The sequence below is a fragment of the Lissotriton helveticus genome, chromosome 10 (assembly GCF_964261635.1).
Source record: "Lissotriton helveticus chromosome 10, aLisHel1.1, whole genome shotgun sequence".
Classification (NCBI taxonomy): Eukaryota; Metazoa; Chordata; class Amphibia; order Caudata; family Salamandridae; genus Lissotriton; species Lissotriton helveticus.
This window is the reverse complement of record NC_136071.1, coordinates 439,032,113-439,049,327: the sequence shown is the minus strand read 5'-3', so window position 1 is coordinate 439,049,327 and position 17,215 is coordinate 439,032,113. Positions and strand designations below refer to the sequence as shown.

General features: G+C 53.1%; 1 protein-coding gene across 2 annotated transcripts in view; it reads right to left on the bottom strand.

Annotated features, from left to right (window-relative positions):
* The window catches only part of LOC144784260 (mitochondrial Rho GTPase 2-like), a 1,917,079-nt gene that overhangs the window by 755,945 nt on the left and 1,143,919 nt on the right, over nt 1-17,215 (bottom strand). For both annotated transcript variants that reach the window (XM_078662926.1, XM_078662927.1), the window contains exon 40: nt 8,926-9,069. In XM_078662926.1, coding sequence (XP_078519052.1) covers nt 8,926-9,069 — 144 coding nt within the window. The remainder of the gene's footprint in view (nt 1-8,925; nt 9,070-17,215) is intronic.

Genomic DNA, 17,215 nt, shown 5'->3' with positions numbered 1-17,215 from the left:
AGTTTCATCTACAGCTCGGTCCCCACTACAGGCGGGCGCTGGAACTGGCGAGGGAACGTGGCAGCCTCCCCCCGGATTGGCGTCACGCCGAAATTGTGGTGTTCCAGAAGCCTGGCAGACCCCCCGATCGCCATGAGTCCTATCGTCCTATATCCCTCATTAACTTCGAGGCTAAGCTCCTGGCCAAGGCGCTCGCGAACCGCCTGCTTCCTCACATCTCGGCCCTTGTCCATCCAGATCAGGCGGGCTTCATGCCGCACAGAGCGACGAGACACAACATTCGGCGGGCGCAGGCCGCAATTGACGCGGTCGGGTCTTCCGGGGATCAGGCGGCGCTTCTGCTGGCGGATATTGATAGTGCATTTGATTCGGTCAGCTGGACCTATCTTTTTGCTCTCTTGCCGCTGCTGAACTTGGGCCCGGTCTTTGTCTCCTATGTTAGGTTGCTTTATACGGATGTCACGGCGTCGGTACGGGTCTCTGGAGCGGTCTCAGCTCGTTTTCCTGTGACCAGGGGTACGCGTCAGGGGTGCCCCCTCTCCCCGTACCTATTTGCACTGGCTATGGAGCCGTTGGCCGCCCGGGTGCGCCGCGATGCCATTTATCGAGGCTTTGTGTGGGGGACGGACCACTCGGACCGAATAGCTTTGTATGCGGATGACGTACTCTTCTTCATGACAGATTTGCAGCGTACGGGCCCCCGTGTCCTTGAGTTGATGCAGGAGTTTGGTCGGGCGTCGGGGCTCTTTCTTAATCCGCGTAAGTCGACCCTGTGGCTGTTGGGGGGTGACTCGGCCTGCTGTCCGTGGGCTGCGTCCCTTCGGGTGGCTGCTGATGGCGTGAAGTATTTGGGTGTTTTCCTCTCGACTTCGGCCTCGGTAGCGTGGGATCGGAATGTCCAGCCGGTGTGGGATCGGGTCCAGATGGACGTCAAGACGTGGACGCGTATGCCCCTTAACATTTATGGTCGGTCGGCCATCTTTAAGATGGTGGCCTTACCTCGGCTTCTCTACCAACTGCAGAACCATCCATTCCGGATCGACTCACGGTGGTTCCGCAGTGTTAACTCGGTGCTGGGTCGGTTTCTGTGGGCTGGGGGTGCTTCTAGAGTCGCGCTGCGCACGTGCTTTCTCTCTACTTACTGCGGCGGTTTGGCGTCCGCGGATCTGCTTTCTTATTATCAAGCCTCCCACCTCCTGGTGCTTAACGAGTGGTGGTACGGGGACCGTAGTGATCCGGCCTATGCCCTGGAGCACTCTCTGATGGATGGTGCCTCCCTACACACCTTATTGTATTCGGCCAGACGGAGGAGATTGTTGCCGAGAGTCACTCAGGTGGTCTTCGCGATCTGGCGACAAGCCTTGCATCGTGTGGGTTGGTGGGGTAGGCTAACGGCCGAGACCCCGTTGTGGCGTAATGGCTTGCTTCCGGCGTTGGCTTCCCTATCGGGGTTTGACGGCTGGGATGCGATCGGTATCTCGTCTCTCGGTCATGTTCTTACTGGCACTACGCTTAAGTCCTTTCAGGACCTTAGTTCTGAATTTAACATGCCCAAGTCCCAATTCTTCCGGTACCTCCAGTTCCGCCACGCCCTTGCCCCTACCCTAGTGGGCCTGGAGCAACTCCCTGAATTTAGTCCCATTGAAGCGAAACTCTTTATGGGGGACCTGGGTGACAAGAAGGTCTCTCAGATATATCGCTCCCTGGTCACGCACTGTTCCCCTTCCCTGTCGACGTTGAAGGCCTCCTGGGAGAATGATGTCGGCCCCCTGGATGAGGATGACTGGCGTGAGGCCCTTGAATCTCCCCGTGGTACTGCCATAGCCATTCGTCTTCGTTTTATCCAATTCAAATACCTCCACAGGGCGTATTATACTAGGGACCGTCTGTGGCGAGCGGGCCTGATAGCCGCCCCGGAGTGTCTGAGGTGCGGTACTGAAAGGGGGACGCTTTTCCATACTGTGTGGTCCTGTGAGAGACTGACTAGATTCTGGGCGGGGGTTTGGGACTGCCTGTCGGAGGTGTTGGGGTGGGACCTGCCCCGTACCCCTAGGCTGGGCCTTCTCCATGTCCTGGAGGGCGTTGGGGGTAACATCTACAAACGACACCTACTGCTGTTGGGTCTGGTGGTGGCCAAGCGGGACTTGGCACAGGCCTGGAAGAGCGACCGGGCCCCCCCGCTTGGAGTATGGAAGGCAGGATTGGACTTTCTTATGGGCCTGGAGCTGCCGGTCTTCGAAGCCCGGGGGTGTCCACGCAAACACTACAAAATCTGGAAGCGGTGGGCGGACTACAGGGGCCTGATGCTTGACCCCCCGATAGACATTGCCGATGTTCAGTCTCTTGATGTGGATCCTGTACCCTAGACTGTTGGCCCACACTGCCATTGCTATACATCTCATGTTGATAAGCTGATCACGTGCACCGGGTTAGGGTGGGATAAGGGGTGGGTATTTGGAGCTGGGGTGGGGGTAGTTTTTTGCTTGGGGCTGGGTGGGATGGGGGGGGATTGTTGGGGTAAGTCATTTTGAAACTCTGGGTTCACTGCCATGCTTCTACACGTGAATCATTGACAGTCTCCTCCTGACTGTGGAGGGCTGTGCCGAATTCTGCTTGAACTCTTAATAAAAACGGTTTTGAAAAAAAAAAAATGCGAGGGTCCTGTCCAGGATCAGGAAACGGATGGTACGAACCCACTGGCTGCCCCAGAGGAGGAACCGTTCCGTCTTGACCCTCCTGATCTTCTGGGCGATGCACCGGAGTCACCGGAGCCCGAGGATCTTCAACGTCAACCTCCTCATGCTCAGAAGACTGACACGGATCCAGAGTCGGATCCGGTCCCGGATCCGGAGATGGTCCTCGGGACTGAAAAGGCGAGCCTCACCTTAAGGCTCACGAGATGGTGATGGAGACATGAAGTCCTTATGATGTCTACGAGATGTAGACCTCTTCTTCGAATCCGACTCCCTGCCGGAATGATGCCTCGAGCTATGCTTCTTCCTCTTATGTTTTTTCTTCGAGGATCCCGAAGCATGCCCGAAGCCGACTTCGACGCCGACTCCGACCTCGTCTTCGACCTCGATTTCAACTTCGGCTTCGACCTCAGGCGTCTGGACCTTGACCTCGAAGACCTCTTGGCATCCTTTCCTTTTACCTTGGCTAGAAGGAGTTTAGCCTCTCGTTCACGCAGAGCCTTCGGGTTCATTTTAGAACAGGAATGACAGCCTCCGACATCGTGGTCCGAGCCCAGACACCACAAGCAATCATCATGCGGATCGGTTATGGACATCATCCTGGCACACGATCCGCACTGCTTAAAACCCGTCTTCTTCGACGACATCTTCGGCGAAAGACAGTGGCTCGAGAAAGACACAATAACAGAGAAATAGCAACAAAGTTACTATCCACAACACTAGAGATCCCAAAAAACCGTTAGCGTCGACGACGCGGAAAAAAGGGAACTGATGTCATCACGCCGATGTAGGCCTAATAAGGAGTCGGTGACGTCAGCCGGAGTCGCGCGCGATGCCGTGCTCCTGTGACGTCGTCCACGCCGGTGTGCTACAAAAGAGTTTTCCGAACGTTTCTGACGCAGGGGGATATTCACAAGGTGAGGAATCCACTGGCAGATGTATCTATCAGAAAATATGAGAGCGCACATTTTGGGTCCAGACGGTGGAGCCTCTTATCCTCTTTCGAGGGATGCGGAGGCGGAAAGAAGGACGGCAAGGTGATGGACTGCCCGATGTGGAAGGCTGTGACTACCTTGGGCAGGAAAGAGGGTCGCGACCGCAACACAACTTTGTCCTGATGGACAGAAAGGAAGGGATGTTGAGAAGAAAGAGCCTGGCGCTCACTCACTCTCCTGGTACAGGTGATGGCAACCAGGAATGCAGTCTTAAGAGTAAGGAGACGAAGAGGACAGTTATGAAGTGGCTCGAAGGGAACGCATATGAGATAAGTCAGAACAAGGTTCAAGTCCCACTGAGGCATCACGAAAGGAACAGGAGGAAACATATGAGTGATGCCCTTCAAAAACCTATTTACAACAAGGGACTTGAACAAAGAGGGCTGATCAGGGAGCCTTAAGAAGGCGGAAATGGCAGAGAGGTAGCCCTTTAGAGTGCCCAGAGCAGAGCCCTGCTGGGCAAGAGAAAGAAGAAAGAGGAGAACCTCTGAAAGGGGGGCAGAAAGGGGATCCACAGCCTTTGCTGTGCACCACGCCACAAACTTTTTCCACCTGCAGGCGTATACCGATTTTGTGGAGGGACGCCTGGCTGCCAGAATCACATTACAGACTTCAGGAGGCAAGTTAAATGGCCTCAACTGCCGCCGCTCAATCTCCACGCATGTAAGTGGAGACTGGACAGGTTCGGGTGGAGGACCGTCCCCTGCTGTTGCGACAGAAGGTCCTCCTGAAGAGGCAGACGAATCGGGGGATCGACTGACATGCTGAGTAGCTCTGGATACCAGTATCTTCGTGCCCAGTCCGGAGCCACAAGGATGACTTGGGCCCGGTCGCGCCTTATCTTCTTCAGCACTCTGGGCAGAAGTGGTATAGGCAGAAAGGCGTACAACAGACCGCAACTCCACTCGCGACTAAAAGCGTCTCCGAGCGAGTGCCGCCTTGGAAATTCCAACGCGCAAAACTGATGACATTGCGCGTTCTCTTCTGTGGCGAATAGATCCAACCAAGGCTCTCCCCACTGCTGAAAGAGGCCTTGCGCCACGTTCGAGTTCAGACACCATTCGTGATCCATCATGCACCGGCGGCTGAGTTCATCCGCCCTGGCATTCAGGGAACCTGCCGGTTGTTGAACCACCAGGGTCACGCCCTGATTTTCCAGCCACTGCCAGAGGCGCAGAGCCTCCTGGCAAAGGGTCCACGACCCCACCCCGCCCTGTTTGTTGCAGTACCACATGGCGGTGGTGTTGTCCATGAACACCTACACTACACTCCCCCGGAGAGAGGGGAGGAATGCCTTCAGTGCAAGCCGGATCGCCCGCAGCTCCAGAAGGTTGATGTGGAGCCGGGACTCCCCCGGAGTCCAGAGGCCTCTGATCTCTGCCTCTCCCATGTGGACCCCCAGCCCTGGAGGGACACGTCCGTCACAACTACGTGCTCCGGTTGGGGTAGGGAGAGGGATCTGCCGCTGACCCAATCGCGGTCCGTGAGCCACCACTGCGTGCAGTGCCCTCCGAGATCAAGACATGGTCGACAAGTTGCCCACTGAAACTTCAGGTCCCACTGCAGAGCCCGCATCCGCCACCTGGCGTGATGCACCAGAAGGATGCAGGAGGCCATCAGCCCCAGAAGCCGCAGCGTCAACCTGACCGAGACTCGGGAGAAAGGCTGAAAGATCGGAATCAGAGCCTGAATATCCCAAACCCGCTGTTCGGGAGGAAAAACCCGAAACTGCGCCGAGTCTAGAACCGCTCCGATGAAGAGGAGCTTCTGAGAGGGACACAGGTGCGACTTCAGCACATTGATGGAGAACCCACGCAGGTGCAGGAGGTCGGCCTTAGTCTGGAGGTGGCTGACGACTGTCTGGGGCGAGCCCGCCTTCAACAACCAGTCGTCGAGGTAGGGGAAGACTGAGACCCCTAACCTGCGCAGATGAGCTGCGACCACCGCCATCACTTTCGTGAACACCGGTGGGGCGCTGGTAAGGCCGAAGGGGAGCACGGTAAACTGAAAGTGCTCGTGGCCTACCGTGAACTGCAGGTAATGCCGGTGGGCCGGCAGGTGGGGGATGTGGAAATAGGCGTCCTGCAAGTCCTACGCTACCTTCCAGTCTCCTGGGTCTAGGGCAGCAAAGACCTCAGCCAAAGTCAGCATCTTGAACTTCTCCTTCCGAAAGAAGCCGTTGACGTTCCGGAGGTCCAAGATAGGGCATAGACCCCCTTTGCCCTTCTTGGGAACCAGAAAGTAGTGGGAATAACAACCACAACCTACTTATGGCCCAGGAATGCGCTCAATGGCCCCCTTGGCCAAGAGGGCCGTAACTTCCTCTTGCAGAAGTTGCAAGTGATCCTGACACGCGGTGGTACTGCGGTGGCATGACTGGAGGGGTCGCCTTTAAGGGGAGGGAGTAGCCCCTTCGGACTATTTGCAGCACCCACCTGTCCGATGTGATGGAGTGGAGGAGGTGATGGCGAACCCTGCCCTCCACTGGTGTCAAATGGGCCTGAAAGCACAGACTAGGAAGGTTTTGAGACGGATGATGCGGGGGTAGATGTGGCCTGGCCGCACCGTTGTCCCCTGTTACCACCGCGACGGTAACCACGTCCGCCACCGCGCTGAATGTTAGTCTGCGGCCCGTGGGCTGGCATGACGTGTGGGAGCACCCCTTCCGTGGCCACGAAAGGAGCGCCAGGCAGAAGATTGCTGGCGCTGGGCCGACAGGCCCCAGGACTTGGCCGTAGCCCTGGAGTCCTTAAAGCGTTCCAGCGCATGATACTGCCTTGCCACCGAAGAGGTGGCTGCCATCGAACGGCATGACAATAAGGGTGTTTTGGACATCGGCGGAAAAGTTGGCAGACCTCGGCCAGGCGTGGTGGCGAACCGCCAGACGTGGAAATCGCTCTTCCTGGCGAGTCCGTGGTATCCAGTCCACATCTGATAGTGTACCGCGCTGCGTCCCTTCCCTCCGCAAGGGCTTGAGCGAGTTTCGCCCGGGCTCCCTACGGGCACTCAGGCAGCACGGCCGCAACCGTATCCCACAGAGAGTGGGTGTAACGGCCCAAGAGGCACGCGGTGTTGACTGACCGCAACCCCAAACTAAGGGAGAACATCTTCTTTCCGAACAGTTAATACCTCTTGGATTCCCGATCTGGTGGTGCCGTCGGGAATGCGGATTCGGAGGTAGAGGCGCTGGATAACCAGACTCTCGGGGTGGGGTGAATGGACAAGAAACTAGGGTCGCCCGGAGCTGGGCGGTGGCGCCTAGCGACGTTCCTATCTACAGGAGGGCCTGTACCAAGTGCACAACAGGACGCCTGTGAGAGCCTCATTAAACGGCAGTAGAGGCTCTGGGGAGCTTACCTGCGGTTTAAGGACCTCTGTGAGGATGTTGGACCTCACTGTTGCGACGGTAAGCTCAAGAGCCAAGGCCTTGGTTTCCCTCATCAGCACCACACTATAAGCTGCCCCCTCCTCCATTTCCACGGTAGGAGGGGAGACAAAACCAGTGTCTGGGGAGGTATCCAGGCCACTGGCTTCCCCTAGTTCCTGTGTCCAGTCCTCATATGACTGGCACTCATTTGCCAGGGGGACCGCAGACCCCCCAGTCTCCCTCGTCGTCCATGTCCTGAAATTCAGGGATAAAGGATGGACCCAGATCCTCAAAGAGTTGCTCTTCGGCCGGCGCCGAATGCGGCGTCGAGCGATGCCGCTCCGACGCCGGATCCGGACCGAGGGTCGGACCAGGGACGGCGTCGTCCAAGGACGGTGCCGGGGGTGGGGTCGTAAGGTCGACCAGCGACGACCCGGATCTGGAACCGGATCAAGTGGGGCCTTGCGGCGTCGGGACCGAAGTCGCCGGGGCCGAAGCACACCGACGGCGCCGGGGCCAAAGCACCCTACGGTGCCAGGGCCGAAGCACCCGGCCCTCTTGGGCTCCCAGTCGGGTCCGCTGGGCACGAAGGCGCTGCGGAACCCGACAAGGGAGAGAGCGACCTCATGACCATGAGGAAGGCATCGATCTCCTCCGGCGTCGCGTTCTGCCCAGAGACTGGCGGGTATAGAGCAGGCCACCCGAACGCCCGGCCGCATCGTGCGACCGTCGGGGGGAGTCAGAAGAGTGATGTCGCCTCTTCGTCTTCTTGTGCCTCTTACCTGAGGTCTTGGAACCCGAGTGGTGTCGACTGGCCGAGCTGTGATGACTCCGGCCCCGCGACCGGTCCCTCGACCTCCTTCCGGACTGGGACCTCGAGCGGCGTGGGGCCGACTGCCAGAGCTCGAGGCCCTTTCGGGACAGCTCCCGCCTAGCCTTCGACGTCAAGGCCCGGCAGTCGGGGCACGACTTGTCATCATGGTCGGGTCCCAGGCAATGCAGGCACCGGCGGTGGGGGTCGGTAACCGACATCAGTCGGTTGCAGTCGGCACAGGGCTTGAACCCGGGCATCCCTACCGGCACTGATGGAGTCGTAGACTCGAAACGGATCCAAAAAGGATTGAAAAAGCTTGTTCAAAAAGTGACTAAAGGGTACCACTTTCTCCGGACCTGAGCTTGCTGGCGCGGAAAAAAGAAGAACTGACGTCAGACGCGAGGGCGGAGTCTAAGTACTCCGACGACGTCATCCCAGCCCCAACGATGCCGACGACGGACGCGGAGCCGCAGACGACGCCTACCGAAGCGCAGGGGTACTGCTACGCAAAATTTTCCGGATCCAGTCTGACGCCTGGGGATATTCTAAGGTAAGGAATCTAATACTAACCTGTTTCTTTCAGATACGACTAATTGGGCGGTAAATTACCAAGAAAATTATGGGCTGAAGATGGGAGAACAAAGCAAATTAAAATTAAAAGGATCAGAAAGTTGGAGAGAAAAACTTCCACAAGGAATCAAGACAGGGTGGTACAGGAGACTAGTGCCACTGCTAATATTGGTGAAACAATGAGGATGTGGCAAAGGGGGTCTAGGAGGGCAGGAAGAGCACAAAGTAGTAGTGTTTGAAGGAAGAATACATGTTTACCAAACTGACCTAACGTTTTAGTATTTTCTTTTAAAAAATGGACTAAATAGGTGTTGGAGGCATATGCTGTTTGCAGTTCTTATTTTATTATAAGACACATGAATATGTCTGTTACCCAAATCTCCTTTGGAATCTTGCTTCAGTAAGCAGAAATAAAACTGAAACAGAAAATATTTTAGCTTCCTTTTTTTATTCAGCAGTGATAATATCAGACAAAAATGTACTTACTTCTGGGACCAGAGGAGCCGGAAATGTCAGCCAGTCAATAAGTTCACATTTATCCTTTAACCAATCAGCAGCCCAGACACTAACGCGGCGATCTGAGCTGGCAGCCAACCAGAGCTCTTGTCCTTCAACATCAAAATCGTCATGCTATAGGGTATAAATGCAAGTGGTTATATTACGCATGAGAGAAGCGAAGAATGATGAGCACATAATCACAATAGACATGAAGTTACTTACCTTCAGTGATGTTCTTTCCAATAGTTCCAAAAGTTACTACATATTCCTTAAAGAACAAGTTACTTACCTTTGGTAAAGTTTTTTCTGGTAGAGTCAAGCTAGTTGCAAATTCCTTTTAATATTCCTCAGGTGTCAAACTGGATCTGGAAAGAGGAGGGTGAAGAGGCCTAGCACCACCTCCGGGAGTATTTGCCCTAGGCGCCAAAGGCTGAGTTCATCTGCCCTATTGTTCAAAGAGCCCGCTAGGTGATTCAACATCAGGAAAATACCCTTGAGGTCCAGCCATTTCATGAGGAGCAGCACCTCCTGGCACAGGCCCAGAGCAAACACTATATTATGTGCACAACTTAAAGTTTCCTGGTTACGGATTTTGGTGTTCCCAGGTAAAGTGAGTTTCTGTAGTCCAGGCAGCACAGAGTCAATGCTTGGACCACTAGCCTTCTAGACAGTGGGGGGAGCAAGTGTAGTATGTTATGTAGCATTCTAAGAATCTTGTAGAGCAGGCCGAGAATTTTGTAGCATGAGTTTTCATGGTCAAGGATTTGCCCAGCCATACCCAAGACTTTTTAGACCCATCCTGAGGGCAGGGGCATGCCTAAATGGCCTGGCCAGCCGAGGCTCAGATGGGGTTTTTATATTATTCCCTAGTGTCATGAGATCGTTTTTATTCCCATTTGTCTTGAGCCAAGACCTGTCCAACCAACTTACTACCATCTCCAGACATAGTCCAATGGAGGCAGGCTGGGGGTCAAGACCAGGGGTTAGAGAGAATACCAGTTGGGTATCATCAGCATATGATACTATGGAGATCCTGAACGGCAGTAAAATGTCTGCCAGTGGGCGCATGAATAGATTGAAACGCATTGAATCAACGATGCGCCCTGCGGTACTCCACACTTCAAAGTAAATATGTCTGAGGAGCAGAATTTATCGAATACCTGGAAGGTTCTTGTCCTTCACAAACAAGCTGAGCCAGTTTAAGGTCTGTCCTGAAACTTCTGCATTCTAAGTCCTTTTGATAAGGACGTCCTGATATACAGTGCTGAAGGCATGAGGCTGATCAAGCCTCATTTTTTAGTCCTACACTACAGTCAGAAGAGTGTTTTTCGTGCTGTGGTCAGAACCCCGTCTGCATTAAGTGTACGACATTGTTTGCTTCGAAGAATTCTGAGAGTTGCAGGTTAGCATGTCTTTCCAGTACTTTACTCAGTCCAAGGAGCAGCAAGAGCGGCCTATAGTTTTGTGTTTGGCTTTTTTAATATGGCTCTTACCATGACGTGTTTCCATTCAGAGGATACTATTCCCTTTTCTAAGGAGAGATTTAGCATATCTAGCATTCAGATCCCACTGCAGAGCCTGCATATGCCACCTGGCATGCTTGACCAGCAGGCTGCAGGAGGACATCAGCACCAGAAGCCTCAGAGTTGACCTCACGGTAATGAGGCTGAAAGATTGGGATCATAACCTGAATGTTCTAGGCTCTCTTTCCTGAGGGAAAGGCAAAAAACCGAACTGTGTCCAGAATGACTCAGATGTAAGGAAGGGTCCAAGAAGAAGTCAGCTTTGACTCGGTTATAGAAAATCTCAAGGATGACAGGATGTTCGCCATAGTCTGGAGGTGGTTGGCGACTGCGTGGGGCAAGCCCGCCTTCAACAGCAAGTCGTCGAAGTAGGGTAAGGCTGGCATCCCTGACCTTCAAAGGCGTGCTGTCACCACCGCCATCACTTTTGTGAACACTTGAGGGACAATGGTGAGGCTAAAGAGAAACACTGCAATTTCAAGGTGCTCTTATCAGGACACGTTTTTGAGGCCGGCCCCCACCACCCAGCTGCCAGAGATTAAAACGGGGTGCCCTCGATCCCCGGCCTGTGGTGGTTGCGAAGCTGGGGACGCTGCTTTGTGGTGAACGGCCGTCGGTGGCCTGTCCTAGGGCAGAGAGAACATTGGAGCCAGGGGAGTCCTGTCGAATCACTGTGGACCATCCCCCGGGGATGCGGTGAGTGAATGCCTGAGCCCCCGGTCATCGTCGGACATTCATATGAGGGCAGAGAGCAGAGACTGAGTCCCCAAGCCTGTACTCCTTGGTTCTTGGACTGCCATTTTGTGACGAGCACGGACCCGCCTGCATCTGAACCTGATACCTGCGACGGCCTGCTCCGAGTCCAGGGGAGCCAGCGAGAGCCTGTTAATCTGCTGGACCCTCTCTTGAAGGAGGTGAGGGCGTGTCTGCATAACCAATAAAAGCATGAGAAAAGGGCAACAGATCAAGCATTTTCCACTAATAAAGCATAAGCATGAAAAAGGCATATTAAAAAATGTATGTCAAACAGTTAAAGCATTTTTGGTAGAAACAGGTGGACAACGGGGAGGAGGGTGGAACAGTGAGGAATCCACAGGCAGATAATGTATCCACCAGAAAAAGCGTTACCGAAGGTAAGTAATTTGTTCTGATGGATACATCTGCCTGTGGATTCCTCACCTTTTGAATAGAATCCCAAAGCGCAATGAGACCGGGGCCCATCCGGGGACTCCACGTACACTTACATATACTTGAGGGAAACTGTGCGGGAAGTGTGCCCCCGGTGAACTGCAGACCATCCACAATCCGCTAGGGACCGCAGAAGGATACGCACGACCGAAACCTGGGCGGGGGCCGCAAGCTGAGCTAGGTGAGACTGGGGAGCCTGGAGGGGGCGGCCAGCGCAATCCCAGGAACTTGAATCTTACAACCTGGGCCCACCATTGTTATCATAGTATGAAGGATACCTTAGAAATCACACAGACACAACGGCTGCTGCTGGAGAGGCCCGCAATGCTTAACTGGGCCACATATTCCTAGCCCAACTGCCTGTGACGTCCTAATAAACAAGTTACTTACCTTCGGTAACGCTTTTTCTGGTGGATATAGTATCTGCCAGTGGATTCCTCACCTTTTGAATACCCCCAGCGCCAACATTCCGCGGAAATTCTTTCCTAGCTCTCCCACATCGACGAGGACGTCATAATAGCACGGATCTGCTCGCGACTCCGTATGACGTCATCGAAGCCATAAGAAGACTCGTTGGCGTGCTGAGGTCAGTTCCACCCATTTTTTCCATGCCTTCGAAGCAAACGGGCGGACAACACATTTTCACGCGTATATGCAGTATACAAAATATATGTATACAAATGCATAACCAATAAAAGCATGGAAAAAGGGCAACATACCAAGTATTTTCCACTATTAAAGCATAAGCATGAAAAAGGCATTTTAAAAACATTCATGTCAAAAAGTTAAAGCATTTTTGGTGGAAACAGGTGGACAACGGGGAGAAGGGTGGGACATTGAGGAATCCACAGGCAGATACTGTATCCACCAGAAAAAGAGTAACCGAAGGTAAGTAACTTGTTCTTCTGTTGGATACATCTGCCTGTGGATTCCTCACCTTTTGAATAGAATCCCAAAGCCGTAGCACTCCCGGAGGAGGGTGTCCACCTGACTAGACCAATAAATCTGGCATAACAGAACGAGCAAAATGGTTGTCACTCCTAACATCCGAATGCAAGCAGTAATGCTTCGCAAAAGTATGGAGGGAGGCCCAAGTTGCTGCTTTACAAATATCAATTACAGGAACACCTCTAGCCAAAGCAGAAGAAGATGACTTAGCTATGGTAGAATGAGCTTTGATACCTTCAGGCGGGTCCTTCTTGGCCAAGGCGTAGCAGATCTTGATGCATAAGATGATCCACCTGGAGACAGTCCACTTGTGCAAAGCCTTGCCTTTCATTTGCCCAACATAGCCTACAAAGAAATGATCGTCCAGTCTCAGATCCTTTGTTCTGTCCAAATAAAAACGGACAGCTCTTTTAGGATCCAAACGATGAAGTCTCTCGTCCTCCTTGGAAGGGTGAGAGGGAGGATAGAAGGTAGGTATGGTAATGGACTGTCCCAAATGAAAAGGAGTAACCACATTAGGAAGGAAAGCAGCCCTGGTCCTAAGAACCAACTTATCTGCATGAATGGTCAAGAAAGGAGGTTTAGAACTAAGAGCCTGAAGCTCACTTACTCTCCTAGCCGAGGTAATGGCAATCAAGAAAAACGTTTTAAAAGAGAGAAGCCTTCAAGGACAACTAAGAAGAGGCTGAAATGGAGAACCCATTAAAAAGGTAAGAACGAGATTTAAATCCCACTGAGGCATAATGAAAGGAGTGGAAGGAAACTTATTTGTAAGCCCCTTAATGAACCTCATAACTACAGGAGATTTGAATAAAGATGGCGCGTCAGTAGGCATCGTCTGCGGCTCTGCGTCCGTCGTCGGCGTCATGATCACTGGGATGACGTCGCTGAAGTACTTAGACGCCGCTCTCGCGCGCTGACGTCAGTTCTGTACATAGCTTTCCACGCCAGGAACGCAGAGCCATGCAAAAAAACGACACTGGTGCCATGAAACTCGGGCCCTGACAGGGAAAGTCCTTAACGCTAGATATCAGTTCGCAGAACGGGGAGGATGGGTGGGGTGGTAAGGAATCTAACATTAACTAATGTTTCTTACAGATATATTGTTACCGAAGGTAAGTAACCTGTGCATCTGAAAGAAACACGTTAGTGTTAGATTCCTTACCTTAGAATAGATACCCCAGCAAAACCAACCCCGGTGGTGGGCCTGCAAACCAAGATCACACAGGAAGTCCTGGAGAACCGAATGGCCAAAGAAGCCGTCTCTCCGGACTTGGCTATCCAGGCAGTAGTGCTTTGCAAACGTGTGCAGCGAGGCCCACGTAGCTGCCTGACAAATGTCCTGCAAAGGGACTCCCCGTCCCAAGGCAGTAGTAGCCGCTGTGGCCCGAGTGGAATGGGCGCGCAGCCCCACAGGAGGATCCTTTTAGCTAAGGAATAACAGATCTTAATGCACAAAACGACCCACCGAGAGACGGTTCGTTTGTGCACCGCCCGTCCTTTCTTAGCGCCCACGTAGCCAACAAAGAGTTGGCCGTCCACCTGGAACTGTCGTGTGCGGTCCAGGTAAAAGGAGAGCGCACGTTTTGGGTCCAAACGGTAGAGCCTCTCTTCCTCTTTTGAGGGATGCGGAGGCGGAAAGAAGGTGGGTGTTAGAAATGGGATTTCTGGTTGGCTGAGGCTTGCGCCAAAGCCAGGCAGAAACCACCACTCTAGTTAGGGCAAGGAAGAACAAGTTACTTACCTTCGGTAACGCTTTTTCTGGTAGATACAATATCTGCCTGTGGATTCCTCACTTTGTGAATATCCCCTTGCGTCAGCAACATTCGGAAATCCTTTTTTTCGTAGCCTCGCACCGACGTGGACTCCTGACGTCATAGAGACACGACCTCGCTCGCGACTCCGCTGACGTCACCGACGCCTATAATAGGCCCACGCCGGCGCGATGACATCAGTTCCGCCCTTTTTTCCGTGCCATTGAGGCACACGGACGGACCAATGACAGTAGAAATATACAAAGTATACACAGTACACAATAGTCAAGGCAAAACACACAGTGTTAAGCAAATGCAGGAAAGCAAATGAAACATTACCCTGACAACAAAATATATATATACATTACAATACAGTAACTCTGGTATAGAAGAGTGGACAACGGGGAGGCGGGTGGGTCAGTGAGGAATCCACAGGCAGATATTGTATCTACCAGAAAAAGCGTTACCGAAGGTAAGTAACTTGTTCTTCTGATAGATACATCTGCCGTGTGGATTCCTCACCTTGTGAATAGAGTCCCACAGCAGTCCCCACTCCCGGAGGAGGGTGTCCACCCTTCTAAACCAGGAAATCTTGAAGGACAGAGCGAGGAAAGTGACCGTCCCTCCTCACTTCGGAATCCAAGCAGTAATGCTTCGCGAAAGTGTGGAGGGAAGACCAAGTTGCCGCTCTACAAATATCCTCAACAGGAACGCCTCTAGCCAATGCTGAGGTAGAAGACTTAGCCCTTGTAGAATGAGCCCTTATACCCTCTGGTGGTTCCTTACCGGCCAAAGAGTAGCAGATCTTAATGCAGAGGACAATCCATCTCGATAAAGTTCTTTTATGGACAGCTCTTCCTTTCTTGCAGCCAGCAAATCCAACGAAGAGCTGGTCTTCCAAACGAAAGTCCTTGGATCTGTCCAAGTAAAAGGACACCGCCCTCTTAGGGTCCAGACGGTGCAGTCTCTCTTCCTCCTTGGAAGGGTGAGGGGGAGGATAGAAGGTAGGAAGGGTAATGGACTGTCCTAGATGGAAGGGAGTTACCACCTTAGGCAGAAAAGCAGCCCTGGTCCTAAGAACCATTCGATCAGCATGAATGGTCAGGAAAGGGGGCTTGGAACTAAGAGCTTGAAGCTCACTAACCCTCCTTGCAGAGGTTATTGCAACCAGGAAGACTGTCTTAAGGGTAAGAAGCCTCATGGGACATTTATGGAGAGGCTCAAAGGGAGCACCCATCAAAAAAGTCAATACAAGATTCAAATCCCACTGAGGCACAATAAAAGGTGAAGGAGGGAACTTATTAGTAAGACCCTTCAAAAACCTTAAGACCACAGGAGACTTAAAAAGAGAAGGCTGGTCAGGCAAACAGAGAAATGCCGACAACGCCGAAAGGTAACCCTTCACTGTGGCAACCGCAAGACCCTGCTGCGCCAGAGAAAGGGCAAACTGGAGAACATTAGACAAATGGGCCTTCAATGGATCAATAGACTTTTCCCCACACCACGAGACAAATTTCGCCCATCTATAAGAATAGATGGACTTAGTGGAATCACGCCTGGCTGACAAGATGACATCCACAACGTCAGGCGGGAGGGAAAAGGAAATCAGGTTGCCCCGTTCAATCTCCAGGCATGAAGGTGCAATGTCTGGAGGTGGGGGTGTAGAACCTGCCCCTCCATCTGAGAGAGGAGGTCTGCCCTGAGAGGGAGACGGAGCGGCGGGTGAGAGGAGAGGTGGAGTAGATCTGTATACCACACCCTTCTTGGCCAATCCGGGGCGACCAATATGACTTGGGCCCGGTCTTGGCGAATCTTCCTCAGAACCCGAGGAATCAAGGGTATGGGAGGAAACGCGTAAAGGAGTTGACCTCTCCAACTCAACTGAAACGCATCCCCCAAGGCTCCTTGCATCGGATACTGGAGACTGCAGAATGACAGGCAGTGCGCATTCTCGTGAGTGGCGAACAGGTCCACCCAAGGAGTCCCCCACATCCGAAAGATGTCGTGAACCACCTCCGGGTGAAGCCTCCACTCGTGGTCGGCAGAGAACTGCCGACTGAGACTGTCTGCACGAACGTTCAACACTCCGGCCAGATGATTCGCCATCAGACAAATCTGATGGTCCTGAACCCAGGACCAGAGACGCAGAGCCTCTCTGCAGAGACACTGCGACCCTACACCTCCCTGCTTGTTTATGTACCACATCGCGGTCGTGTTGTCCGTCAGGACTTGAACCGACCGACCGCGAAGGGAAGGGAGGAAGGCCTTGAGCGCCAAACGAATCGCCCGCAATTCTAGAAGGTTGATGTGAAGCAACCTTTCCTCTGGAGACCAAAGGCCCTTGACCTCCAGATCCCCCAGATGAGCACCCCACCCGAGAGTGGATGCATCCGTTATCACTGTGGCCACCGATTGAGGCAGTTGAAAAGGCTTTCCTTGTGACAGATTGCCTTCCACGCCCCACCAAGACAGATCCGCTGCAGCTTCTCTGGAGATCCTCACTGACTCCCTGAGATCTCCGTTGTGCTGATACCACTGCCTGCGGAGGCACCACTGGAGCGCCCTCATGTGCCAGCGTGCATGGTTGACCAACAGAATGCATGAAGCCATCAGACCTAGCAGGCGAAGGACCTTCAGGACTGGAACAACCGCTCCATTGTAAAATAAAGGAATCATCTCCCGTATGTCGTGAATCCTTTGAGGGGGAGGGAATGCACGACATACGGTTGTGTCCAGTACGGCACCTACTAACAGGTTGCGCTGGGAGGGCACCAGGTGAGACTTGGGCACATTTATCGAAAAACCCAACCTGTACAACAACTGGGTTGTCTCTTGCAGATGATGGAGCACTCTCTCTGACGACTC